The sequence below is a fragment of the Stegostoma tigrinum genome, chromosome 24, assembly GCF_030684315.1.
Source record: "Stegostoma tigrinum isolate sSteTig4 chromosome 24, sSteTig4.hap1, whole genome shotgun sequence".
Lineage (NCBI taxonomy): Eukaryota > Metazoa > Chordata > Chondrichthyes > Orectolobiformes > Stegostomatidae > Stegostoma > Stegostoma tigrinum.
This window is the reverse complement of record NC_081377.1, coordinates 1,307,177-1,335,152: the sequence shown is the minus strand read 5'-3', so window position 1 is coordinate 1,335,152 and position 27,976 is coordinate 1,307,177. Positions and strand designations below refer to the sequence as shown.

General features: G+C 41.3%; 1 protein-coding gene across 1 annotated transcript in view; it reads left to right on the top strand.

The window, feature by feature from the left end:
• LOC125464871 (potassium voltage-gated channel subfamily KQT member 4-like) overlaps positions 1-27,976 on the top strand; it is a 534,184-nt gene that overhangs the window by 460,034 nt on the left and 46,174 nt on the right. The window contains exons 9-10 of the mRNA XM_059654245.1: positions 4,900-5,110; positions 10,394-10,496. Coding sequence (XP_059510228.1) covers positions 4,900-5,110; positions 10,394-10,496 — 314 coding nt within the window. The remainder of the gene's footprint in view (positions 1-4,899; positions 5,111-10,393; positions 10,497-27,976) is intronic.

Sequence of the window (27,976 nt, the reverse complement as noted above, 5' to 3'; positions counted from 1 at the left end):
TCTTCCCCATTGCAGGTTCATTTCCAGTCCTGAGAAGTTATTCCAAATCCTGACACTGCAAGCAAGACAGCCATATGGGTACTCACTCTCTGCTGTAGTGTTAGTCTCCCTCATTATATTGTCCCCTACTACAACTACATTCCTTCTTACTCCCCATATATGAGTAACTTCTTGTATCCTAGTACTATGGTCAATTAGTTCATTCCCCCACAGGAACTTAAACTTCTTCGAATTAAATATGTAAAATGCAAAGCCATACTTTCAGTCCATATCACAAAATCTACATCTGAGACACTGATTCCATCCCCACCCTTCCCATCTTCCCAGATTGCATGCCAGTTTGACTTTGGGACTGACTTTGAGCCGTACATGCAATTCCATGTCCTCACAATGACTAAACATCAGCTATCAACACACAGCCCATCAAATTGTATCCAGGCTATCTCCAGAAACACTTATTCAAATGTTCTCCTTGTTAGCTTCCCATTGTCCACATGCCGTAACAACAACTTATATTTATAAAGCACTTCTAATATCAATGTCCCAAGTTGCTTCACAGAGCCATTATAAAACAAACTGTGCCACTGTGATAAAGCTACACAATTGTAAATTGCGCAGAAGTGCGACAAAAAGTTAGTGTATTATGGGTAGTTAGAATGGAACCGAGTGAGTGCAGTCCCACCCAGCAGCATAATAAGTGAGACACTTGAAGAACATATTGTGGGCAGTTGTGTCAGAGGCTGCAGACAAATCAAAAGAAAAACAAAGGGATGATTTACCTTTGTTTCAATCACACATGATTTCATAAAACAGTGACTTTTCAAAACTCTGATATATATCCATGGAATCTCCTCCAATTTCCTGTGAACTCCGTACTCTTCCAACTTTAGTCTTCTGAGCTTGCACTACTCCCCTCCACCTGCCAATGGCCGTTGTTCCCTTTGGGTTCAAGAATTGCTTTCTTCAACCTCCCTGCTCCTCTACATCTCCCTCCATTCAGACATTTTTTCAGAACTGCCTCTTCAACCAAGCTTTAATTCATTGATCATTTTATCAATGACTTTAACTTAATATTAACTTTGTCTTAGTGGCTTTCCTGTGACACACCTTGGAATATTTTATAACATTAAAGGTGCTGCTTATGGGCAAATTGTGGTTGCGTGGAACAGAAACAATACTCAAGAAGTTTAACAGCATCCAAGGAAATGCATAAAAACCAAATGAACTGTGGATGCTGTAAATCTGGAACAAAAAGAAAGTTGCTGGAAAAGCTCAGCAGGCCTGGCAGCATCTGTGAAGGAGAAAACAGAGTCCTAAGGAAGGATCATCAGACCCAAAACGTTAACTCTGTTTTCTCCTTCACAGATGTTGCCAGACCTGCTGTGCTTTCCCAGCAACTTTGTTTTTGTGCAAGAATATGCAGACTAATTGAACTGAAGACAAACATTTCTGAAAAGCTCAGGTCAGGTAGCATTTGCAGAGAAACGGAATTAATGTTACTGTTTGAGGAACTTCTGTCAATCAGATTATTCTGTCTCCATAATGTAATCCTTGTGCACTGATATTGTAGTGAATCTACATTACTTTCTCTCAAAGACTACTATGTTTTTCCTGAAGTCCACACTATCCCTTTTAATGTAATCCATATGATCAGATATACAATTATATTTTTCATATGCACATTAGTGTAAATGCATTATTCTGGAGTTGTCTGCAGATATCTCATCTTGCACTACTTTAAGGTTGGCTGAGTGCCACTGAGACAGGCTGGACACCATTACAAGGTCAGCTTTGACCTGTGTTTGTCAGTTGTTGCATGTGTGCTTGAATGTAGCTCTGACCATCTGTTATCAAGTCATAGAATACTTTAAGAAAGGAATTGACCATTCAGTCCAATGAATCTCTATTTCTCTAGAAGCCACCAGGTCTCCTCTTCTCATTTCATATTTCCATATGTACATTATACTGAACATTTTCAAGAAAATATCCTGTTGCTTTTTATTTTTAACGATTGTGTAATGGAACCCATTTCCTGCTGCATTTGCTTACGTGCTCACAGCTTCCAGGATGTTTAGTAGCTATATGATTGGTAGCCTGTCACGTGGCTGATGTGCGTTGTTGTATATGGGTTAGAAAGTGTCTGAAATTGTTAATACTGAGCACTACCACCCTTGGGAAGGACAGTTTAGGATTGTGAAAGAATGAGACCTACAGCTAGCACCTACTGGGCTTCTGTAACATATTGAACATATTGATGTGACCAACAGCTAGTTACTAGCATGCAACAAACCATATATTGTTAACTGTAAGAGCTTCTTGTTTTTAGACAAACAAATGTTTTTCCTCAACTGCCCTGCTCTGTGATTCCTTACACTTAAAAGATGATGTAGCTTGGAGCCGGAGGAACACAGCAGGTCAGGCAGCAACAGAGGAATATGAAAGTTGATGTTTTGGGTCGGGACCCTTCTTCAGAAATGGGGAGAGGGAAGGGAGTTGGGAAATAAATAGAGAGGAGGGTTAGGGTTGTGGAAGGTAGGTGGGATGGTGATAGGTGAATGCAGGAAGGGAATGGTGGGGATTGGTCAGTGGGATGGGTGGAGCAGATAGGTGAGAGAGAGGATGGACAGGTTGTGTCAAGTCAAGGAGGTAGGGATGCAAGAGAGGGTTGGACATGGGGTGAAACCAGGGGTGGGGAGGTGTTAAAACTGGTAATTTCAACGTTTAGCCATCGGCTACCAAGGTTAAATATGAGATGTTGCTCCTCCAGTTTTCGTATGGTGAATGTGGCACTGGAGGAGACCCAGGATAGTCATGCCACTCAGGAAGTGAGAGAGGGCGTTAAAATGGTTGGCGACTGGAAGGTGTTGTTTGTCATGTACAGACTGCAGAGGCTCTGTAAAACAGTTTCTGAGTCTATGCTTGGTCTCACTGATGTACAGGATGCCACATTGGGAGCTACGGATACAGTAGACCAAACTGGCAGATGTTCAGGTGAACCCTGTCTGATGAGAAGGGTTTGCTTTGGCCCTTGAATGGAGGTGGAGGTGACCATCCCATCCCACTGACCATTCACCTATCACCAGCATTCACCTTTCACCTTCCCACCTAACTTCCCCGGTCCTACTCCTCTTCTCTCAATTTAGTTCCCAGCTCCCTTGCCCCTCCCCATTTCTGAAGAACGGTCCCAACCTGAACATCAATTTTCCTGCCCCTCTCATGCTGCCTGGCCTGCTGGGCTCCTCCAGCTCTACACTGCATTGTCACTGACTCCATTTGCTGTTGCTATTTCTGACTTAAAAGATAATGGTAGGTACCTACAGAGCAGTGGCTAATACCCTGTATTGAGAGTCAAAAGTCTCTCTCCTGGTTGGTGCAATGTGAGTTGGGTTCTCTGTCTAATTGGTGTGTGAGTCAGGCTGTCTCTCCTAGTCAGTGCGTGTAAGTCACTCTGTCTCCTGGTTGGTTCATGAGAGTCAACTGTGTCTCTCCTAGCTGCATAATAATGATAATTTCAGCTAAGTAATAATTATTTTCTCATCATGTCTAATTTTGGATTGACCACAAGGTCATTCTCCTGTACATTTCCAACAATCTGTCTGATACACAACTTGGATGGTATTGAAAAGAGAGCATGTTGCCAAAACCTACAGGCTTTCATTCATCAAAACCCATGCAAGAATTCCAAATTTCAAACAGTCACAACAATTTGTTGTACAGGCGAAAGAGGTGTTAATTGGTTTGGAAATGGACTCTGATTCGCTGAGCCATTACCGTAGAGAAAGCTGGGCACTACATGCTCCCAAAGCCCGTAAGTAATTCAAAGAAATTGTGAATATTGAACACTACCTTTTGTATTTCATGAACTGCAATTAGGCAGCACTTACTGAAATTGTGAAGCAACAGTTTGAGGTAATCAATTGAGTTGTAACCTTGCGAATACATGCTTACTGGAGGCAACAGACTCAAGGCCTTGTTCTCTACAAACAAAAGCAATATTTTCAAGCCTTTCATCTTTCTGAATTATCTGGAATCTTGGGAAGCCCATTACAGTGCCTCAGCCAGTTGCTTGCCAATCAATCAACATCCCTTTTCTCCTGTACTATAAATTGTGGTAAATTGTTGAAAGTTTGTCTTCTTACATTTCTGATGAATGCAACATGTATGCTTTGATGATCTGTTTCTTTCCTGCAACTTCCAATAAAGTGACACGGAGTAAAACAGTTCAATTATATCTTCAAACCTATAAATAAAATTGTTATTTGGAACATGTCCAAGGATATACCCTGGGCAATGATCCAGGATAGCTAGCTTGCGACATGAGACAAATTGGTGAGCAACTACATTATGGTCAAACATGAAAGCAAAGATTACATTCGAGTTCATTACTGCCAAATCCTTTCCTACTTGTACTGCACATTTCAAATATTTCTAAACAAGTTGATCTGGTTTTGTCACCAGTCATATGAGGATCAGAAATATATCTCCAGCATTTTTGAGGAACTTTAAATCCAGAGGAACAATGACAGGAAATGGAGCTTTTCCTCTTTAGAAGTTTTGGCTGACTGAGGAACATAAAGGTGTCTTTGATGGAGACAGGTTAAACTGGGAATGCTAAGAAGAAGAGAAGCCACAGGGAGGTTTTCTGCATGGTAATGGAATTTTGATTCTCGATAGAATATATGGATGGTGAGAAAAGTAGATAGGATTAAGCACATGAAAGATAAACTCCTTGGTAGACATAAACTATTCCTATTCTTAAATTATTTTACACTTATTTTCATGCGTGGTACATTTTGAATAGATAGATATATGTTTGTAAATACATTGGCTTTGTATTGGTTAAGCAATATTTATGGATGCAAGGATTTTCATGCTTTTCAATCATGTTTCAGTAACCAGAAGCTAGGATTCAGAGACAGAATGAAGATGAATAGTCCAAGGATTCAGAGCATAAGAAGCAAGCAAGCTTCAGCCCCAAGTATCCAGCGCTCACCCAGTACAGAGAATGCGACACAGGTCAGCCCCACGAAGGTGCAGAAGAGCTGGAGTTTCAACGACAGGACCCGATTTCGAGCATCACTCCGACTAAAACCCAGAACAACTGTGGAAAGTAAGAAGAGAGAAATTTCTGATGGAGGGGAACTGTGATGTACTTGAAAAAATTAACGTTGGGAGGGATGAGGTATTAGCAGTTTGAGGAAGCTTGGAAGTGGATAAATTCACAGGCCTAGATGAGATGTAAGCTAGGTTTCCATGGTAGACAACAGAGGAGATTGGAATAGGTCCGACATTAATTTTCAAATCCTCTCTGGACAGAAAAGGGGTTTCAGAGAACTGGAAGAGAGATGACGTGATACATTATTCAAGAAGGATGGTAGGTATTAAAACTATTCAAAAAATAATTTGAGAAACAGGATTAATCTCTACTTGGAAAGGTAAGGATTAATCAAAGATAGTCAGCATGGTTTTGTCAGGGGGAGATCATATCTCATAAATTTGCTTGAGTTTTGCAAGGAGGTAATCACGTGCAGATGATGGTAGCGCCATTGATGTAATCTACATGGACTTCATTAAGGCTTTTGATAAAGTCTCACCTGGCAGACTGGTTAAGAAGCTAAAATACCTTGGGATTCAGAGTAAATTAGGCACAAAATTAAGAAAGCAGAAGGTGATTATCGACAAGTGTTTTTGTGATTAGATGGCTGTGTCCACTGGTACACCACAGGTCTCAGTGCTGGGTCCCTTGCTGTTTGTGGTAAATATTAATGATCTAAACATGAATGTAAGACATTTGATCATTAAATTCACAGATGACATGGAACTTAATGGCGTGATAAATAGGAGGAAAGCTTTGGACTATTGGATGACAAAGGTGAGCTGGTCAGAAAGGCCAAACAGTGGCAACTGAAATTTAATCCTAAAAAATGTGAGGTGATACATTATGAGAAGACTAACAAGGCAAGGGAGTAGATGTTGAATAGTGGGACCCTGCAAAGTACAGACTTTTAAGGGACCTTGGTGTGAATCTTTATATATTCTTGAAGTCAGCAGGTCAGATAGATAAGGTGGTTAAGAAATCATGTTGGAGATTTGCCTTTATTAGTCAAGGCATTGGATAGGAGAGCATGGAGGTGAGAATGGGGCTGTGTATAATGTTAGTTAGGTGACAGCTAGAGTATTGTGTGCTGTTCTGGTCAGATAGGATGTGATTCCACTGGAGGGCATGTAGAAAAAATTCATCAGGATGTTGCCTGGGCTGGAGCAATTCAGGTTTGAAGAAAGGCTAGATAGGCTGGGGTCTGTATCAAAGAGCAGAGGAGGTTGGTGGGTGATCTGACAGACGTGCCTAAAGTTCTGAGGAGCATATGACAGAGTAGATATTGAGAAACCTTTCCCCTTAGTAGAGGGATAAATAACCAAGGGGTGCAGTTGTAAGAAAAGATGTAGGACATTTAGAGGGGATTCGAGGATTTCTTTCTTCACCCAGGGGGTTGTGGGTGTCTGGAACTCACTGCCTGAAAGGACGGTAGAGGCAGGAACTCGCAAAACATCTAAAAACTGTTTAGATGAGCACTCAAAACAACTCAGCATACAGGGATACTGGTCAAGTATTGGAAAATGTGATTAGAATAGATGGATGTTCCGTGACTGGTGTGGACACAATGTGCTGAAGGGGTTCTTTCCATACTGTAAAAATCCTGCAGCTCTGTGACAGTGTGGCAATCCTGCCTGAGTCATCAATTTAGACCTTGAAACCCGTACCTAGTTACTGAGCAGTCTGAAGGTGACTAAGCTGATCTTGCTTCATAGTGACATTGTTGACTGGCCCTGACTATGCATAATAAATTGAGATGGCCAGCAGAGGAGGGAAGAAACACATTTCAAGATCTGGAATGTGGTCATGCTGTAGCCCTTTGAGAAGTTGATTACAAATTCATGAATGATTGAGGCTTGGGGCAATTTTTTGAGCTCTGATTAAGAAAGTTGTAGGGCCTAAGAAACTCAGAGGTAACACCACCTGGATCCTTTCATTTTACAATTTTTACAGACCTAATGCAGTTTGTGGACATATGCATTTTATGGACTGGCTTCTAGCCGCCATAGCACTGGCCAGTTCAGTTAGACCATGGGCATTCTGTGGTCAATTGCATAGAAATATAATGCTGAATAGACGGATGAAATGATGCATTTGTGAAGACGAAGCTGGGAGTGGGCTTGTTGTTGGTGCATTAGAGAGACACTTTTGTTTTGTTCCATGCTGTACATGCCATGCTGTACTTGGCTAGGAGTATTTGTTGCAACACTGAGTGCCTGAAATGGTAAATACTCCATTTTATACTGTGATAATCTATCAGCTTGAAAGAATCATAGAAATTGCAAAACAGAAGAGGCCCATTCAGTTTATTGCCTATTGGTGCTAGCTCCAACTAGATTTACCAGTTTCAGTAGTCTTGTATCTTTACTCTGCATTCATTTTCTTGCTTTTGTGCAAATACTTAATAAATTTCCTGAACCATTTTTCAGGTTCCCATGAAGTCTCAGGTTATCAAGAAGTTCTTTGGTTTTAATGACGTTTTCATACCCTGGATAATAATTGTCAAATGAATTGTTCTTCTTCAAGTATAAGTTTTTCAAGGGTAGGAAAAGAGTAGCACACATTTTAGGGATCAGAGGACATTGGTAGGGAGTTAAACAACTACTCCACATCTGTCTTCACTCAGGAGTAGTAGTAGTACATTAGTAGTAGGAAAAGTGTTGGAGAACGTTCTGAAGGATGGAATTAGGGAAGGATAGTCAGCATGGCGTTGTCAGAGGGTGGCCATGCCTAACAAATATGATTCAATTTTTCAACAAGATGAGCGGCATTCATAAATCATAGAGTCCCTACATTGTTGAAGTAGGCCATTTAATCCATCAAGTCCACACTGACCCTCCAAAGAGCACCCCATCCAGACCCAACCCCCTATCCTATCGCTGTAACCCTGCATTTCCCGTGACCATTCGACTAATCTGCACATCATTGGACTGTGAGAGGAAACCAAACAACCTGGAAGAAACGCAGACAGAGGAGGGCATGCAAACCCCATGTAGACAGTTGCCCAAGAGTGGAATGCAATCCACTGAACCACCATGCCACCCTGTTATAGATGTAGTTAGGGCTGAATGCTGCCCCTTTAAGAGACCAAGTCAGGTGAACCTTAATAGGGAGCTTGGGAGGCAATCTACCCTGTGGTCTTTTTATAACTTAGACGCATTAATAATAATCGCTGTGTAGATGAGGGTAGTGCAGTAATTTGAATTGATGAGGTCCAACATGGAAGGCTGATAGAGAAAGTAAAAGCGTATGGGACTCTGGTAAGTTGAAAAGTTGGATTCAAACTTGTTTTAGTCATCAAAATCAGTGTGGAGGTAAAAGGCTGTTTGTAACACTGGATGCCAGTGTCCAGTGGAATACCACTGGGAGTAGTGCTGTGTCGCTTATTGTTCACTATACATATCAACAATATAGTAGAAATTTTGTGCTGGGCCGATAGGCAAATTTGCAGATGACTCAAAGGTTGACAGCAAGGAAGAAGATATTAGGTTACAGGAGAACTTAGAAAGATTGATGGGATGAGCAGATCAATGGCAGATGGAGCTTAACCTGAAAAATGTGAGGTGATATACTTTTGGAGGAAGGAACAAGACAAGCGAGTACTCAATGAATGGCAGGACACGAGGAATCACAGAGGATGGAAGGATCTTGGGCTTTTGTCTATAGGTCCCTGCAGATGACAGGACAAAATAATAGGGTAAGTTAAGAAAGCATTTGGGACTTGCCTTTATCAGTTGAAGCATAGACTACAAGATCAGAGAGTTTATATAGGAGTGTTACAAAACTTTGGTGAGGCAACAGATGGAGTTCTGCATACAATTCTGATCACCATACTATGGGAAAAATGTGATTGTACTAGAGGGAGTGCAGAAGAGATTCACCAGCACGTTGCCTAGGATGGAGCATTTCAGCTACAAAGAGATGCTGGATAGGCTTTGGGTTGTTTCTTCTGAGTGGAGTGGGCTGAAGGAAGACCTGACTGAGGTGTATAACATTATGACGGACATGGTCTGGATAGATTGGTAGCAGTTGTACCCCGTAGTTGAAGGGTGAGTAATAACAGGCATAATTTCAAGATGAAGGGCAGGAGATTTAGAGGGAATTTGAGGGAATCATTTTCACTGAGAGTATGGTGGGAATCTGGAATGCACTGACTGCAAGGGTAATAGAGTTGGGAAATCTCAATCTTTAAAAAATATATAGATGAGCATTTGAAATGTCATAATATTCAAGACTGTGGACCAAACGCTCAAAAGTGGGATTAGTGTAGATAGATCGATTGGCTTGATAGGCCAAAGGGCTTCTTCTGCACTATATGACTCTAAGTGTTAGTCCAAACATTGCATGTTAGCCACCTATTCTACATGGAGAGTGTCACAATCCAATCAAATCTTGGTCTCACTCAAAGTGCACTCATATTCACATAGTCCAGATCACGGGACAGTTATTGGAGCAGGAAACCTGAGTAACATTTCTCCTTCCGTGGACACTAAGGTCAAACTCAGTGAACCCATTATATGGTAGTTGAGCTGGAAGTGTTCTAGTTCAACAGCACAAAATAAATTCTTGTACAAATCAGCTATCCATTTATTGCCACACCCGACTTGATCTTTCCACTGAGGTTCGCGTAAACATAGCGTAAACTTTTTGAGACTCACTTCTTAGACTCCCTATCACTTTTACTTAGTTTGAACTTAAATATCTTGGCAGTATTTTCCAAATCAATGGAAAATAAAAGTAGCATAGTGAAAAATCGGCTGCTAATTCAGCACGAGTCCATTTCATATTACTGGGTTAGACCCCAGTACCTCTTCGGGAATATCTCAAGATATATAGGCACTCCATTGCCATGTTAGGTTTCACTTTAATCCAGGTTGCTGGACTGTGATCTGTCCCAAGCCAGAGGTATTTTACTTTTTCAGTGGGGCCCTAAAGCTCTGCCAACTTGATAAAAAAAAAGCCCTTTCCATATGTTTGGCTGTTGGTTAAAACCACCTGTGGATATTTGGTAAAGGCAAGCCTCTGTCTCATGCTATCCATGGTACAAAAATTTATCAATATTTAATGTCTAAACTGTCATAGCCGTTATGGAAAGGAAAGAAAATGTGGAAACCTGAGCATTATTTTAAAAGTGAGTCTTATGTTAATACGTCATTATTTTTTGACTGCACTTTAAAACTGCTTCATTTACTGTAAAGAGCCTTGAGATGCTCCTGAGTCCCTGCAATATTTTGTAAAAATGTAAGTTTCCTTTTTGTGTTGCACACTGTGATAACTCTTTGTTTGTTTTTCATTAAGCTGAGAACATGGGCGATGACAACTATGATGAAAAGACTTTTCACTGTGATATCAGTATGGAAGATGTAAAGCCTGTTGTGAAAACCCTCATCCGTGCCCTTAGGTCAGTGTTTCATTACAAAGTGGAGCATTAACATTTACTGCAGGAACACTGGCAATGAAAAATATCAGATTACAAAGAAATAAATGTCAAGGCTCTAGTTAGCTGAGTCATCCTTGAGAAATAGTTGGGGACTGAATCTCCAAAGACTCCCTTGTGCTCACCAGCAGGATTTTGCGCTTGTCTATCAATGTTACAGTTGGTGAACAGAAGAACATGCTGGAAAATAACCCACTACATATTTTCACGTAACTGCAAGGCCATCAAATTGTTTTGTTGCGGGGAGATTTTCTTTATATTATGTGTTAAATGTGGTAGATCTAGAGTTGAGCCTGGTATAAGAGGGGGATTGAGGATGTTTGCATCATTACTAACACACCTCCAGTGGTAGAAATACATATTGTATTCTGATGTAAGTTGGAACTGTTTTTAAGCTGTGTATTTAAAGTTGCAAAGTCCTACTTACTGTAAATAAATACCTCTTGGAGCAAATAGAAATTATTTAGTTATAAGTAGATCTTCAGGTCGGTTGGATGATACTTTCTATTGTCAATAGTGTTCCTTTGTAGGCTCACAGGCCTTTCTAAATCCTGGTTCATCATTAAGGCAAAAGCAGAGGCAGTTGGCTGCTTGACATCACAAATGCCCACCTAAGTACTTCTTAAATGTTATGAGATTTCTGCCTCTATCACCCTTACAGACAGTGAGTTTCAGATACCTACTACCCTCTGGGTGAAAAAGCTTCTTGCCACATCTCCTATAAAACCTCTACCCCTAGCCTTCAGTCTCTGTTTCCAGTCATTGATCCCTCCATCAAGGGGAAAGGTTTCTTTCTGTCTACCGCCCTCATAATTTTATACATCTTAATCATGTCTCCTCTCAATCTAGAAGCTCTAAGAAGAACAACCTCAAGTCTATCCAATATCTCTTCATGACTAAAACTTTCCAGACAATTTAACATCCTGGTAAATCTCCTCTTCACCCTCTTAGTGCCATCACCCTTCCTATAATGCAGATTCCAGAACTGACCACAATACTAGTGATAGTGATATTGTAGGGGGATGGGATTAGATTAGTTCACAGGTCGGCGCAACATTGGGGGCCGAAGGGCCTTTTCTGCGCTGTATTGTTCTATGTTCTATGTTCTGTGCACTCTGGCTGTGGCCTAACCAATATCCTATGTAATTCTAGCATAACTTCCTTGCTCTTAAACGCTATGCCTCACTTAATAGAGGCAAATGTCCCATTTGACTTCTTAACCATTTTATCCAGCTTTCCCGTTATGTAAGGGACTGGTATACATGCACACCAAGTTCCCTCTGATCTTCAGTCCTTCCCAGAGTCTTAACATTCATCATGCATTCCCTTGCCTGTTTGCCCAGACCAAGTGCATTACTTCACATTTATCCGGGTTGAATTCTATTTGCCACCGATCAGTCCATCTGATCAGCTCAGCTATATCTCTTGCAGTTTAAGGCTATCCTCCTCACTATTTAACACCCTTCCAATTTTTATATCATCTGCAAACTTACCTCACTGAAGCCTAAATCATTCATAAATACCACAAACAACAAGAGCCCCAGCACTTACCCCCTGTGGGACTCAACCGGACACAGACATCCAGTTGGAAAAACATGCCTCAACCATCACCTTCTGGGTCCAATTTGGACACTGTCTAGCCAGGATTGTTTGTTAATGATCAGTTAGCTATTTTGTTTATTTTGAAGGGGATACTTTTCGCAGGTATGAGCTATTTAAGAAATCTAGATGGGTACAAAAACAGGAAAGGTTTGGAGGAATAAGTGCTGGAAAATGAAACTAGATTAACTTAGGATATCTGATCAGCCTGGATGAATTGAACCAAAGGATTTGGCTTTGTGCTGCACAACTCTATGACTCTATGATTAGATCTCCATTTTAAGAAAGGTCTTGAACATGGTAATTAAATGCTTGACACATAAGGTGGAGAGGGACAGCAAGCGATTTGACAGATACAATGTCAGAATGCAGAAATGTCGGAGAGGAGGAGGCTATTCAGTTCTTTGAACATGCTCTACCATTTCATTAAATCAAATCAGAATAATTTGACAAATACAATTAACTGCCTTTGTTTCCAGATTCCTTACGCAACAGAAATATTGTAGATTTTAGCTGTGATAATTTTAATTGACCCCAGCATCTACAGGCTTTTTTTTTGAGACACCTCCACATTCCATTATCACTTGTATGAAAAGTTCCTTTTGATTTTGAATAATGAACCTAGTTCTAGATTCACCAGCAGAGGAAATGCCCTCTCTGCAACTATCAAATCATTTAATTATTTTAAATGCTCAGACCTCAGTGACACAAAGATGCCAAGTGAAAGCAGAGAGGATGTATAATGACCAGAATCAGAAGAAAGGGGATTTGTTGTTATACTGACAAAATTAATGGAAATAGGGAAGGACAAGATCGAGGAAGGATTTAAAAGCAGGATAGGAATTTTAAAATTGAGACCTCGACGAACCCTACAAATGTAGGACTGTGAGGATGGGACTGGTTGACAAGTAAACTTTATACAGATTACACCAGAAATGTTTTGGATGAACTGAAGTTAACAGGGAGTGAAGCCTGTTGGAGCCTGTCTTCATCTGACAAGTGTATGGATGAGGGACCCAGTGCCAGGTGGACTGAGGTAGAAGGGGAAGAAGACAGTAGAAGAAGTAGAACAGTAGTGACGAAGGTATTAGATGAGAAGCCCAGCTTTGCATTGAACAAGAGGCTATGATCTGTTGTACTACATGTGGGCAAAAATCAAACTTCAAAAAGACTGAACAGAGGCCGTTCTGGCCACAAATAACCTGGAATGTAACCTGGTCACTCACCTCAAAACCCATTTTCTTAGCCTGATTCCCTCCACTTCATGTCTGCAGTTGAACCTTACTGTCATAAATTCTGTGTCAAAACTGACTTCAAGTTCCGTGTATAAATACAACCCAGTCCATCACACAAGCCAATATTCTATTCTTTGACTCCATCTACACTTCTCACTGCCTCAGAAAGGCCACCAGTATCGTCAATGAGCCATCTCACCCTGGTGATAACCTCTTCCAACTTCTTTCATCAAGTGGAAGATACAAAAGCTTAACCACACATACCAACAAGCTTCTTACCCGCTGCAAATGGACGTCTCAAATTTCAAGTCTAATGTTGATCTTACTTTCTGTGTCCTTCTTTGTAGCCGTAACTTTGTATCTTCACTCTTTTCTGTCACCCTATGATCTTTGTGTGGCATGCCTGTACTGTATGCAAAATAAAACTTGTCACTATACCTAGTTACATGTGAAAATAATAAATATAATCAAATTTCCAACTACATATCAATGCTGTCAGGAAGACAACCTACTTCCACCTCCGTAATATCACTCAACTCCTAAGGTGATGCTAAAAGGCTGCAGGGTCACGTTGATGGGTTGGCTGAGTGGGCAGATGTTTGGCAAATGCAGTGTAATACGGATAAATGTGAGGTTATCCATTTTGGTGGCAAAAACAGGAAGGTAGTTGATTATCTGAATGGTGGCAGTTTAGAAAAAGATGAGGTGCACCAAGACCTGGGTGTCATGATGGAACAGTCACTGAAGGTAAATATGCAGATCCAGCTGATAGTGAGGAAATCTAATTGCATGCTGGCCTTCATTTTGACAGGATTTGAGTACAGGAATAGGGATGTATTACTTCCGTTATACAAGACCGTGGAGAGGCCACACCTTGAGTACTATGTGCAGTTTTGGTCTCCTAGTCTGAGGAAGGACATTCTTGCTATTGAGGCAGTCCAGTGAAGAGTCACCAGACTTATTCCTGGGATGGCAGGACTGACATATGAAGAAAAACTGAATCGACTGGGATTTAGAAGAATGAGGGATGATCTCATACAAACATATAAAGTCCCTGTGAGACCAGGCAGGCTAGGTACAGGAAGAATGTTCCTGATGATGGTGAAGTCTAGAACCAGGGGTCACAGTATAAGAGAAAGGGGCAAGCCATTTCAGACTGAGATGAAGAAGAAATTCTTCACTCAGAGAGTTATGAACCAGTGGAATTTTCTAACGCAGAAAGCTGTTGAGGCTCAGTTTGTTGCATATATTCAAGAGGGAGCTGGATGTGGTCCTTGTGGCTTAAAGAACCAAGGGGTATGGAGAGAAAGTGGAAATGGGATACTGAAATTACATGATTGGCCATGATCATACTGTTGCAGGCTCGAAAGGCCGAATAGCTTAGTCCTCCAACTATTTTCTATTTTCTCAATGTTACCTCCCCTGCCTCACAACAACTCCTGCTGAAATCCTCACTCTTGCCATCATTTCCTCAGAAATGTCCTCAGTCCTAGCCAGCTTAAAACTTGTCGTCACCAAATCTCTTCTCCATGTGGATCCTAGTGCGAAGCAAGTCCTGTTCACCAATTTCCCCTCTACTCTTATACTCAGCATCCTGACTGACGAAGGCAAGTATGCCTTACGCATTCATTACCACCTTATCCACTTGATCTTTTCTTAAATAGAGGTTCATCTTCTGTTCAATTGACCGGAAAGTATAAATGCAGAAAAATAAGAAATAATACTTAACTTTACGGCCCTTCTTGTCAAGCATGGATCCGGGTTTTCTTAAGGGCTCTGGGACTTCCGTAATGTGTTTTAGTCATCAGGCCACAATGAGTCCCTGTCCGGGATCCAGCCAGTACCCCAAGAGTCTGCGGCTGCACTGCTGGTGCCTCACCTGCATTGCTAAGAGACCATACTTCAGGCCTACCGCAACCTTAAGCCACTGCTGCAGCCATCGCCTCACCTCTTCACCATGAGTCCCACTCCAGCCTGCTCCACGATGACACCTCCTCCACCACTGATAAGAAGAAGATGAAGAAAAAGAAAGAGGGTGAAAAGGAAAGAGAAAGAAGGATGTGGCCAACCTGAGCTGACAGGTCTAGGAGCTCAAACGCTACATACCTTGCCAGCATGCCAGCTTGGGAACTTGTCTGTATTAAATGCCATCTGTCATTTCTCTGTCCAACTTTCCAACTATATCCTCTTGTATTCATTGGCAACCTTCCTCACTGTTCACACCCTCAACATTTTTTGTGTCAGCTGCAAAGTTACGAATCAGACCACCTACATTTTCATCCAAATAGAAAGCAAAAGAACTATGGATGCTGTCAATCAGAAACAAAAACAAAAATTGCTGGAAAAGCTCAGCAGGTCTGGCAGCATCTGTGGAGAGAAATCAGAGTTAACCACTCAAGCTTGGTGACCCTTCGTCAGGGTTCTGAACATTTATCAATATGTTAACTCTGATTTCTTTCAATAGATGCTGTCAGACCTGCTGAGCTTTTCCAGTAATTTCTGTTTTTGTTACATTTTCATCCAAATCATTCATATGTTTGCAAACTAAAAGAGGTCCCATCACAGACCCTTGTGGAATACTACTACTCACAGATCTCCAGTCATAAAAATGCCCCTCCACAACTACCCTCTGTGACTAAGCCAATTTTGTATCCAGCTTGCTAACTCACTGTGGATCCCATTTGACTTACTCTTCTAAACAAGCCTATCATATGGGACCTTGTCAAATGTTTTAAAATGTCCATGTAGACTATACCCACTGCCTTTCCCGTCTTCATCACTTGCTCAAAAAATTTCATTAGATTTGTGAGACAGGACATCCCTGTACAAAACCATGCTGACTATCCCTAATAAATACATTTGTTTCCAAAGGTAAATAAATCCTGTCCCTACGAATCTTCTCCAGTAATTTCCCTACCTGTGATGTAAGGCTCACCTGCCTACATTTTCCTGGATTATCCCTATTGCCCTTCTTCAACAAAGGAACAACATTGGCTAATCTTGTGTTTTCTGGCTAAAGATACAACAGTCTCTGTCGAGGGTCTAGTAGTTCTCCCCTTACCTCACTTAGTATCCTGGGATAAATTGCATCAAGCAGTGGGAAAATTGGAACAACCTTAATGTTTTTGAACTTCCAACACTTTCTCCTTCTTAACATCAGCATACCCTAGCATATTCATATACTCCTCCCTAATCTTACCATCATCCATGTCCTTAGTACTGATGCAATTACTAATTGCCTATTAAGGACTTCATCTGCTTTCTCCAGCTCCATGAATAAATTCTCTCTTTTGTCATTGTCTGGGCCTATCCTCTCCCTCGCTGTTCTCTTGCTCCTAATACGTGTATAAAATGCCTTGGGATTCTCCTTAATCCTTCTTGCCATGGACGTTTCATGGCTTTCTTTAGCCCTCTTAATTCCTTGTTTTAAGTTCTTTCCTGCTTCCATTATGTTCTTCAAAGGCCTTGTCTGATTTCAGTTTCCTAAACCCTACATATGCTTCCTTTCTCTTTTTGACTAAACATTTAATATCCCTTGTTATCCAGGGTTCCTGAATCTTGCCATCCTTATCTTCCATCCTCACAGGAACATGCTAGTCCTGCGCTTTGATCAATTGGCCTTTAAAAGCCTTCCACTTGTCCGAACTGGGTTTATCCTTAGCTGCCCCTGTCCAATTTCTTCAGTTCCTGTCTAATACTGTTGCAATTAGCCTTCCCCCAGTTTAGCAGTTACGCCCAAGGACCAGTCTTTTCAGTATCCATTACTATCTTAAATCTCACAGAATTATGCTCATTGTTCCCAAAATACACCCCTATTCAAACTATGATCACCTGACCAGGTTCATTCCCCATTATGAGGATTACTAAAGGCCCTAATAAATGGACCTAATAAACTCTTCCCCATCTAAGCCCCTGTCAGTAAGGGAGTGCCAGTCAATATTGAAGAAATTAAAATCACCACTACAGCAAACTTTTTCTGAAGAAGGATCCCAACCCGAAATGTCAGCTTTCCTGCTCCTCTGATGCTGCCTGGCCTGCTGTGATCCTCCAGCTCCACACTGTGTTATCTCTGACTCCAGCATCAGCAGTTCTTACTATCTACGACAGGCCTATTGTTTTTATACCTTTCCATGATCGGCTTACATATCTGTGCCTCTATCTCCCACTGGCTATTGGGAGGCCTATAGTATAATACCATTGTAGTGATTACACCTTTCTTGCTTGAGTTCTACTATACAGCCTTGTTGGAAGAGCATTTCAAGCTATCTATCTTTGTGCAGCTATGACATTCCCCTCAATCAATAATGTAACTCTCCCACCCCTTTTACACCCCTCTATATCAAAGCTGAAACATGTAAAGTTGTAGTTCCCTTTATTTAGATTCAGGACCCTCTTTTCTTATTCACCTACTTCATACTCCATCTTAATGAAGAATTCTATCAGATTATGGCCACTCATCCCCCAAGGACTCTGCACAACAAGATTGTAAATTTATTCTTTCACATTTCACAGTAGCCAGTGCTTCATTTATACAGGATTTTAGTGAGACTATGTGCCCTGCTCACAGAAGGATGTTCATGTGTTGGAAGCAGTTCAGAGAAGCTTTTCTACACTAATACCTGAAACAGAAAGATTGCCTCATGCGGAAAGGCTAATCAACCTAGGCCTCTATCTACTGGTGTTTAGAAGAGTCTGAGGTAACTTCATTGATTCTGAGGAAACTTTACTGGATGGATATAGAAGAATCCTGAACTAGGAGTCATAGCTTAAAAACAAGGGGTTCCCCATTAAAAACATAGATGAGAAAATATGTTTTTCTCTCGAGGGTTGTGACTGTTTGGAATTTCCTTTACTGTAAGTTTGTACAAAAACCAGTCTGTTTTCATTTGGGTCCTTAATATTTTTCTCTAAAAAATAACTAACATGTAAAATCCAAGAAATCCTCCTCCATAATATCATTGCTATTTTGGTTTATCCAATCTGAATGTAAATTAAACTCGGCCATTATTACAGTTGTACCCCTATGACATGCATCTCTGATTTATTGTCTAATGGTCTCCATTTCTGTTTGGGAGCTACTTGAGAACCCTTTGCAATGTTCTTTGTCCCTTGGTGTTTCTTATCTCCATCCATATTTCTACTACATCGTAATTTTCCAAGCAAATATCTTTCCTTACTGTTGCATTGATTTTTTATTTATGAACAATGGGTACTGCAACTCCTTTCCCTTTTTGTTTGCTCTAAATAAGTTCTTTCCTAAATAATGAATGCCCCTGAATGTTCAATTCCCATCCTTGGTCACCTTGCACCCCTGTCTCTGTAAATGCAACTCTATCACAATCATGTATATCTATTTGCACTGCTAACTCATCTACCATATTGTGTGAATCTTCCACGCATTAAGACACTATTCTTTTGGGACATCTTTTTAGCCTTCTTCGTCATCTTAGCTGTATTTTTCCCAATGGCCCCATTTGATTTGCTCCCATATTTCTTCTGTCTTCTACTTTTAGTTCTTATCTTTCTGCCTTTTGTTTCTCATCTTTGTTTTCCTCTCTATTATCTCCTTGGTCTCCCTTCCATTCTAATTTAAACCCTCCCAACAGCACTAGCAAACCTCCCTACTCCTACTCCTATTGGTCCCAATATCCCAGGAATCTGAATCTCTCCCTCCTAGCAATGTTTACCTGGCATATCCTGTTATCTTTGCTGTCGGCTAGCAACAGAATGCCCTGCAGTGTCTCCAAGGCATCCTTGATTTTGAAACCAAACACCATCCTGAGCTCTCTTTTGTGACCACAGAAACACCTGTCCATTACCTTTACGTCTGAATCCCCTATCACTATGGCCCTGCCATTCTGTTCCTCTCCTCTTGAGCACTAGAATCACCTGTGGCACCATGTACTTTGCTTCTGCTGTGATCCCCTAAAAAGTCATTCTCCCCAGTGGTATCTAGAATAATATATCTGTTAAAAGGAGATGACCACAATGGCTTCCCGCATTACCTACCTTCCTGTGCTCTGCCTGCTGGTCACCCATCCCCTTTCTGCCTATTCAGTCTTTACCTCTGGTATATGGTGTAAATACTTCACTGAACTTCCATGATAATGTCAGCATTGTAGATGTGCCTCAGTGAATGCACTTGCTGTTCTGCCCTGAAATGCAGTTAGTCTGTAGTCTCAGCTGGACACACTTCCTACACACGTGGTCATCAGAGACATTGGATGTAACCATGACTTTCCATATAGGGCAGGCAGACCATATTACTGGTGCAAGCTCTGCCGTCATAACTTCGTTTTAGAATAAGCGTGATATTTGTTCAGTTTAAAGAATACTAAAGTCCTCATTTCACTGCAAACACTCCTCCTGCAGTGCATAAATCTTGCCTTAAGTATCTGGAGACCTGACTTTAGTCCACTTTTATTACTTTATTATAAAGGCCCTAACTTTCTCAATTAAATTAGAAAAGCAGCTACTTGTTTAAATTTTTATTCTAATTTCCAGCAATTTGTAGACAATCCCAACTTTCTGCAACAGTAATCGACACCTAATTCTGACAAGGCATTTCAGATGTTTGATAGATAATTAAACTTCCTCAAAGGTTATTGGTTATAAACCTGATTCTGACTTTTACTAATAATTAAACTTACAAAAGATTTACCAGTTGAAATCCCACTCAGCTCTGTATTCCTAGTTACTCACTTTATCTCAGTGCCACTCCAACTGCGCAGCTTACTCTGATACTGACTCTTGGTTAACTGATGCCTCAATATTCACTTGATGGTATAGAACTTAAATTTTACAAAAATGAATGTGCTGTCAATGTTTTTCACTTTGCACTCGTCAGAGCAGACACAAGAACATCAGTTTCAAGTTTTGATCCTTGTTTCAAATCACACTGTAGCCTCAACCATCCTGATCGCTGTAATCTCCCTTAACCTGCGGTTATATCTCCTCTCCCCAATTCAAGTGATTTATGTATCCCTGCTTTCTCCACTGTTGATAGCTGCATCTTCAGCTGCCAAAGTTCTAAGTTCCAGAATTCCATCACCAATATTTCCTCACGTAGTTTGTAGTTGTATTTAGTTTAATACTAATCTGGTGAAGCAATGTAGGACATTTTACTGTGCCAAAGGTGATGTGCAAACATAAGTTGTTGTTATTGGATTCACTGCTAGTACCAGCTGAAAATACTATGACTGGGAAAAAAATGTGCCTGTACATTTCTAACTAGGGAAAAATTGGGTGAAAACAATCTGCCGTTGATTTTCAACAGCTGCTGCCGGTCACTTATTGGGCACAAATATTGAACATCATAGGAAAGTACAACAGGTGGTCAGAGGTTCATTGCTGTGGACATAGACTGGCTCCCCCTTCTAATACTAGCTTCTAATTTCGCTGATTAAGATCACCTGTAAATTTGAAGATGACAATGTGAAATCTGATTACATTGCCTCATTCAAGTGCAATTCAGGAATAAAAATCTTGGCAGGCATTCCCACTATCTCACATTTCACATTCTCTGTGAAATTTGAGATACAGTTGAATTCAATAAACTGGCTTTAAAAATTCATTAGCTGCTTTAAAGAACAATTATCTTTCCTAAGCTGCCACATCTTTCTCAACTCACTAACAAGAAACTCTAGCCAGTCGTTAAAAACTACCTTGTAATTTTTGGCCTCTTTTCAGGCAAGAGGATTACCTTGGTTCTGTTCCTATCTAGACACTCCACAAAGGAAGGGTCACTGGACCCGAAACGTTAACTCTGTCTTCTCCTGCACAGATGCTGCCAGATCTGCTGAGCTTTTCCAGCAACTTTGTTTTTGTTCCTATTCAAAGTATGTGTGCTTTTGAGCAGCTCAGCCAAAAATTATTGAAAATAGTTGTGTTTTTGATAACATTTTTCCCAAGCAGGGAGGAAACAAGATTTGTTTGGGACACAGGAGGATGAGGAATGAAGCAGTCAGTACCTTCCCCTCTACTCATGTTCTCTCTAATCCTTACAATATAAGACAATGAGTGTTCTTTGCTGCTAGTAAATATCTACTGATTCCTTTACTTTGGAGTCTGGACTGACTCGTGATACAAATATCTTGACATTCTGACTTTAAGATTATCACTAGCTCCAAAATCACCCTCTTAAACACCTGTACAGCTAATAAAAAATTATTTTAAAGTAGATAAAGTTGTTTCAACTACCTACAGAACAGCAGCTGTAGGGCAGGAGCAGAGTCATCAGTCATGAGCAATGTTACTGAGATGGTTCAAAAGGGCAAACAGGAAACAAATTAAAAAATAAATTTCAAATTCAAGATTAAGAAAAGAACAGGCTTCGCAGAAGATATGTAGTTGACAGGATTGGAGTAAGAGTAACTTGTGACATGAAGGGATATTGACATGAGTGGTTTGGGAGCAAGCTCTAATGATGGTTGTTTGAACCTTGTTCTCTGCGTAAATTTTCCAGAAGCTTAAAATCAGTTTTTGCTTTTTAAAGAAACAGTGATCCCTAAATTTATGGACAGAACTGTTTTTCTTGATTGTTTATGACATATGGACATTGCTGTGCAGGCCAGCATTCATTTCTCAGTCGTAATTGGCTGGAGGCATTTCAGATCCAACTGCATTGCTGTGGATCTACAAGTACATACAGGACAGGCCAGGTAGGACAGCAGATTCCTTTCTCTATTGGTGAACCGGAAATTTTTTTACAACAATCAACAGTGTCATGGTTACCACTGGACTAGGGTGGAGGTAGCTATTACAAGGGGGCATAGCTTTAAAATTAGTGGAGGTGGATATAGGGGAGATGTTTAATGTTTTTAATTCCAGATTTTTACTGTTGAATCCAAATTTACTATCTGTCACAGTGGAAGTTGAATCCATGTCCCCAGAACCTGAGTTTGTTGTGCTGTATTAGTCCAGTGGCATTACCAATGTGCCACTGCCTCCCAAGAGCAGAAAATATCCTTGCTGTGTGGAAAGTAGATATGAAATGTCTGGTATTCATGTACTGTGGTCCAAAGATACAGAGCCAAGAGGCTTGAGTCCAAGTCCCAAGTCATCTCTGAACAGGTTGATGAGAAAGTATTTAAAAGTTGTGCAAGTTTTGTAGAAACTATATTTGATACTTCCGTGGGACAAGTTGTGACCAGATGCCTTTTGAGTTGAAAATCTGTCTTGCAATTGCCTTTTAGCTTGCATTTGGTCAGACCTGAGAAAGAACAGTCAAACATAGACTTCCAGAAAACTTACAGGGAAAGTCAGTCTGTCTCTCTCTCTCTCTTTCTGTTTGTGAGTGAAAATACAAAACAAACAGAGTCTGAGAAAACAGAACTTTTAACTCAAGCACATAACTAGATAGAACATGGAACACAGAACAGTATAGCACAGCACAGGTCCTTCAGCTCACAATGTTGTGCCAAACTTTTACCCTAAACCAAATGTCTATCTAGCCTCCACCCCTACCTTATACTATCATCCAAATGCCTATCTAATAGCAACTTAAATGCCCCTAATGAGGCCGACTCCACTACCCGTTCCAGCAATGCATTCCGCGCCCCTACCACTCTCTGAGTAAAGAACCTGCCTCTGACATCTCCCCTATATCTACCTCCACTCACTTTAAAGCTATGCCCCCTTGTAATAGCTACTTGCACCCGAGGAAAAAGTCTCTGGCTGTCCACTCTATCTATACCTCTGATCATTTTGTACACCTCTGTCAAGTCACTGCTCATCTTTCGTCATTCTAAAGAGAAAAGCCCTAGCTTTCTCAACCTTCTCTTGTAAGACCTCCCCTCCATTCCAGGCAACATCCTGGTAAATCTCTTCACCTTTTCCAAAGCTTCCACAGCTTTCTTGTAATGAGGTGACCAGACTTGGACACAATACTCCAGATGTGGCTGAACCAAGCTTTTGTGTAGCTAGAGCATTACTTCACGGCTCTTTAACTCAATCCCTCAATTAATGAAGGTTAACACACCATCCACCTTCTTAACAACTCTATCCACCTGGGGGGCAGCTTTCAGGGAACTGTGGACATGAACCCCTAGATCCCTCTGCTCCTCCACACTGCCAGGGATCTTTCTGTTAACCCTGTATTCTGCTTTCAAATTTGTCCTTCCAAAATGAATCACCTCACCTTTCAGGATTAAACTCCATCTGCCGCTTCTCAGCCCAGCTCTGCATCTTATCAATGTCCCTTTGTAACCTAGAACAGCCCTCCACACTATCTACAACTCGACCACTTTTGTATCATCTGTGAATGTACTAGTCCACCCTTCCACTCGTACATCCAAATCACTTACAAAAATCACAAATAGAAGAGGACCCAGAACTGATCCTTGTGGTACACCACTCGTAACTGAGCACCACATTGAATACTTTCCGTCCACTACTGCCCTTTGTCTTCGAAGAGTCAGCCAATTCTGAATCGAAAATAATAAGTTGTGGAGCTGGATGAACACAGGCCAAACAGCATCATAGGAGCAGAAAAGCTGGCTTTTCAGGCCTAGACCCTTTCTCAGATTTTTTTCTGAGGAAGGGTCTAGGCCAGCTTTCCTGTTCCTATGACACTGCTCGGCCTGCTGTGTTCATCCAGCTCAACACCTTTTTATCTCGGATTCTCCAGCATCTGCAGTTCCTACTATCTTTGAAACAATTCTGAATGTAACCTGCCACATTTCCCCCAATCCCATGCCTCCTTACTTTCTGCCATGACCCGACCATGGGGAACCTTATCAAATGCCTCACTTAAATCCATCCAGTGTTCTACCGTCATCAATGTGTTTGGTCACCTCGTCAAAGAATTCAATAAAGTTTGTGAGGCATGATCTATCCTCACAAATCCATGCCCACTATCACAAATCAAATGTGCCTATCCAAGTGATCATAAATCCTATCTCTCTGAGCCCTTTCCAATAATTTGCCCACCACTGAAGGAAGACTAACTGGCCTATAATTTTTGGGGTTATCCCTATTCCCTTTCTTGAACGAGGGAATGACATTTGCCACTCTCCAATCTTCCCACACTATACCCGTGGGCAGTGAGGATGAAAAGATCATCGCAAAGGCCCTCTGAATACTGAAGAAAAGTATTCATTAAGGACCTCTCCCATCTCTTTAGGCTCCGTGCACAAATTCCCTTTACAATCCTTGATCGGCCCTGTCATTTCTCTGGTCATTCTCTTATTCCTCACGTACATGTAAAAAGCTTAGAGGTTTTCCTTGATCCTATGTGTCAAGGTTTTCTAATGGCCCCTTATAGCTCTCCTGAGCCTTTCTTCAGTTCCTTTCCAGCTAACTTGTATCCCTGTAGAGCCTTTTCTGATCCTTGTTTCCAAAAGCTTTCATAAGGATCCTTCTTTCTCTTAACCAGTTGTTCAGCGTCTCTCGAGAAACAAGACTCCCTCACTCAACCGTATCTTCCCTGCCTGCTAGGGACAAATATATCGAGCACACACAATATGCATTCCTTAAACAATCTCCACATTTCTATAGTGCTCTTCCCTGACAGCATCTGTTCCCACTTTATGTTACCCAATTCTTGCCTAACAGAATTGTAATTACCCATCCCCCAATTATAAACCTTACCCTGCTGTATGTACCTGTCCTTTTCCAACACTATTGTAAAAGTAACAGAGTTATGATCGCTACTGCCAAAATGCTCTCCTACCAACAGGTCTAACACTTGGTGCAGTTCATTGCCAAGCACCAAATCCAAAATGGCCTCTCCTCGTGTTGATCTATCTACATACTGTGTCAGGAATCCTTCCTGAACGCACTGGACAAAATCCGCTCCATCAAAACTATTACACCGAAAAAGTTTCCAATCAATATTTGGAAAGTTGAAGTCGCCCATGACTTCAACGCTGTGACTTCTGCACCTTTCCAGTATGTGCCTCCCAATCCACTCCACCGCTTCTCTGCAACTATTAGCAGGTCTGTAAAAAAAAACCCCAACGAAGTGACTGCTCCTTTCTTGTTCCTGACCTCAACCCAAACTGACTCTGACGACATATCATTCTCGAACTGCCTTTCAGTAGCTGCTGTACTTGCCCTGACTAGCATTGCCACTTCACCGCCTCATTTACCACACTCCATATTTCTTTTAAAGCATCTAAATCCCGTAATTTCCAACAACCATTCCTGTCGCTGAGTTACCCAAGTTTCTATAATGGCCACAACATCGTAGTTCCAAGTACTGACCCATGCTCTAAGTTCATCTGACTTATTTCTGATGCTTCTAGCATTGAAATACACACACTTCAAACCATCCCTGTGTCCGCAATTTCGCTCAATCAACCGCATTTCTTCATTAACGACATCACTCCCTGTTGTCTGTTGGAAGGCTGAATACCTTATCCTCTGAATTACACATCCAGTTCCCCACCCACTGCCAATCTAGTTTAAACCATCCCGTATATCTCGAGTAATACGAGCAATGGATCCAACTGATGAGCTACTGAATTAAGGATCTTCTAAAGTTGAGCAATCAACAGTAACATAATATCATTGCAAAAAACCAAAATAACATTGAGAAAGCCATCTCATTCCACCCATTTCATTTTGACTATCGATCCACAGCATTTGTTTCTTTTTGCCTGTTTTCTACCCATGGTACTTATACAGAACTGTCTGTCTCATCTGTTCTATCTGTGGATAAATGTATGTGAATTTGATTTAACGAGAATAGTTTAAGTTTGTATAGTTGTACTTCGTAATCTGTTTAAAGTTTTTGTGTTTCTTGATGAAACCTAGTAAGAGTTCCTTTGTACTCAGTAGTAAAGAACAAAGAAAATTACAGCACAGGAACAGGCCCTTCGGCCCTCCAAGCCTATGCCGATCCAGATCCTCTATCTAAACCTGTCACCTATTTTCCAAGAATCTATCTCCCTCTGCTTCCTGCCCATTCATGTATCTGTCTTGATACATCTTAAATGATGCTATCATGCTCACCTCTACCACCTCCGCTGGCAATGCGTTCCAGGCACCCGCCACCCTCTGCGTAAAGAACTTACCACACATATCTCCCTTAAACTTTCCTCCTCTCACTTTGAACTCATGACCCCTAGTAATTGAGTCCCCCACTCTGGGAAGAAGCTTCTTGCTATCCACCCTGTCGATACCTCTCATGATTTGACCTCAATCAGGTCCCCCCTCAATCTCCGTCTTTCTAATGTAAATAATCCTAATCTACTCAACCTCTCTTCATAGCTAGTGCCCTCCATACCAGGCAACATCCTGGTGAACTTCCTCTGCACCTTCTCCAAAGCATCCACATCCCTTTGGTAATGTGGCGACCAGAACTGTTCGCAGTATGCCAAATGTGGTCGGACCAAAATCCTATACAAGTGTAACATGACCTGCCAACTGTTGTACTCAGTGCATCGTCCAATGAATGAAAGCATGCCGTATGCCTTCTTGAACACTGTATCGACCTGCATTTCCACCTTCAGGGTACAGTGGACCTGTACAACCAGATCTCTTTGTGCATCAATTTTCCCCAGGGCTTTTCCATTTACCATATAGTTCGCTCTTGAATTAGATCTTCCAAAATGCATCACCTCGCATTTGCCCAATTGAACTCCATCTGCTATTTCTCTGCCCAACTCTCCAATCTATCTATATTCTGCTGCATTGTCCGTCGGTCCCCTTCAATATCTGCTACTCCACCAATCTTAGTGTCATCTGCAAAGTGAAGCAAATTAACCATTTTAGTGATTCGATTAGTCATTTATACATATGTGATGATTCGTGAGTCTAGGGACTTGGCTACCACCCAAATATATAACCACAACTGGAAAATACCAGTAGTCTATCTTTGTTTGTCCTTTCTTGTCTTTTGAGAATAAATGTATGGAGGAGACACTTGGGGGCCCATCACTGTCCAGCAAAAATGTGTTGTGTTGATCTTTGTGTGGAAGCTTAATGCCCCCATTCTACCTACGGCACATACAAGCCTACAACAGCTAAGAAAGAACTAAGACCAGAGCTGATATGCTTGACATTAAGAGTACTGATACTGGCAGAGTAAATGGCCCTGGAACTGACTGGATTGCAGGGTAGTTGGGTGATCACAGATGATAAGACTTGAGCTGCAAATGCAGACAGTGAGGAGACCTTGAGACCCAGAAACCTCCTCCAGGTGTCCTCTATCTCTGGTTGGCAGTGTGGTACTATTATAACTTACAAGCGACGCAAACTAGCGGTCTTCTGGAAACCCAAGGGTGGCTGTCCAGGTCATCCTAGAACATGGGACAGCATGATAAGCAGCCTGACTGCAATTAAGCTGCAAGCAAAGGAGCAACACTACGCTGAAGCACAAGTAGATGTTAAGAAGAGCACCCATTTGTACCAGTGGCTCACAAGTTTTAGGACTTGTCACATGTTAAGTATTGATAGTGTACCTGTAATAGATAAATGTTTCAGCTTCTGTGGTGGGTCATGGAGTTATTGCTGCTTTGGTGTCAGCTATATGCTTTATCCCTCAGTGGGCTTTCAAAGAACACACCTGCCCTCATGTCAGGTATATCTGTGTGTACATGTGAAACCCTGGGTGCTAGATCAGGGTGAACAATATGAGAGTTTGTATCTAGCCAAAATGAGTCGCAG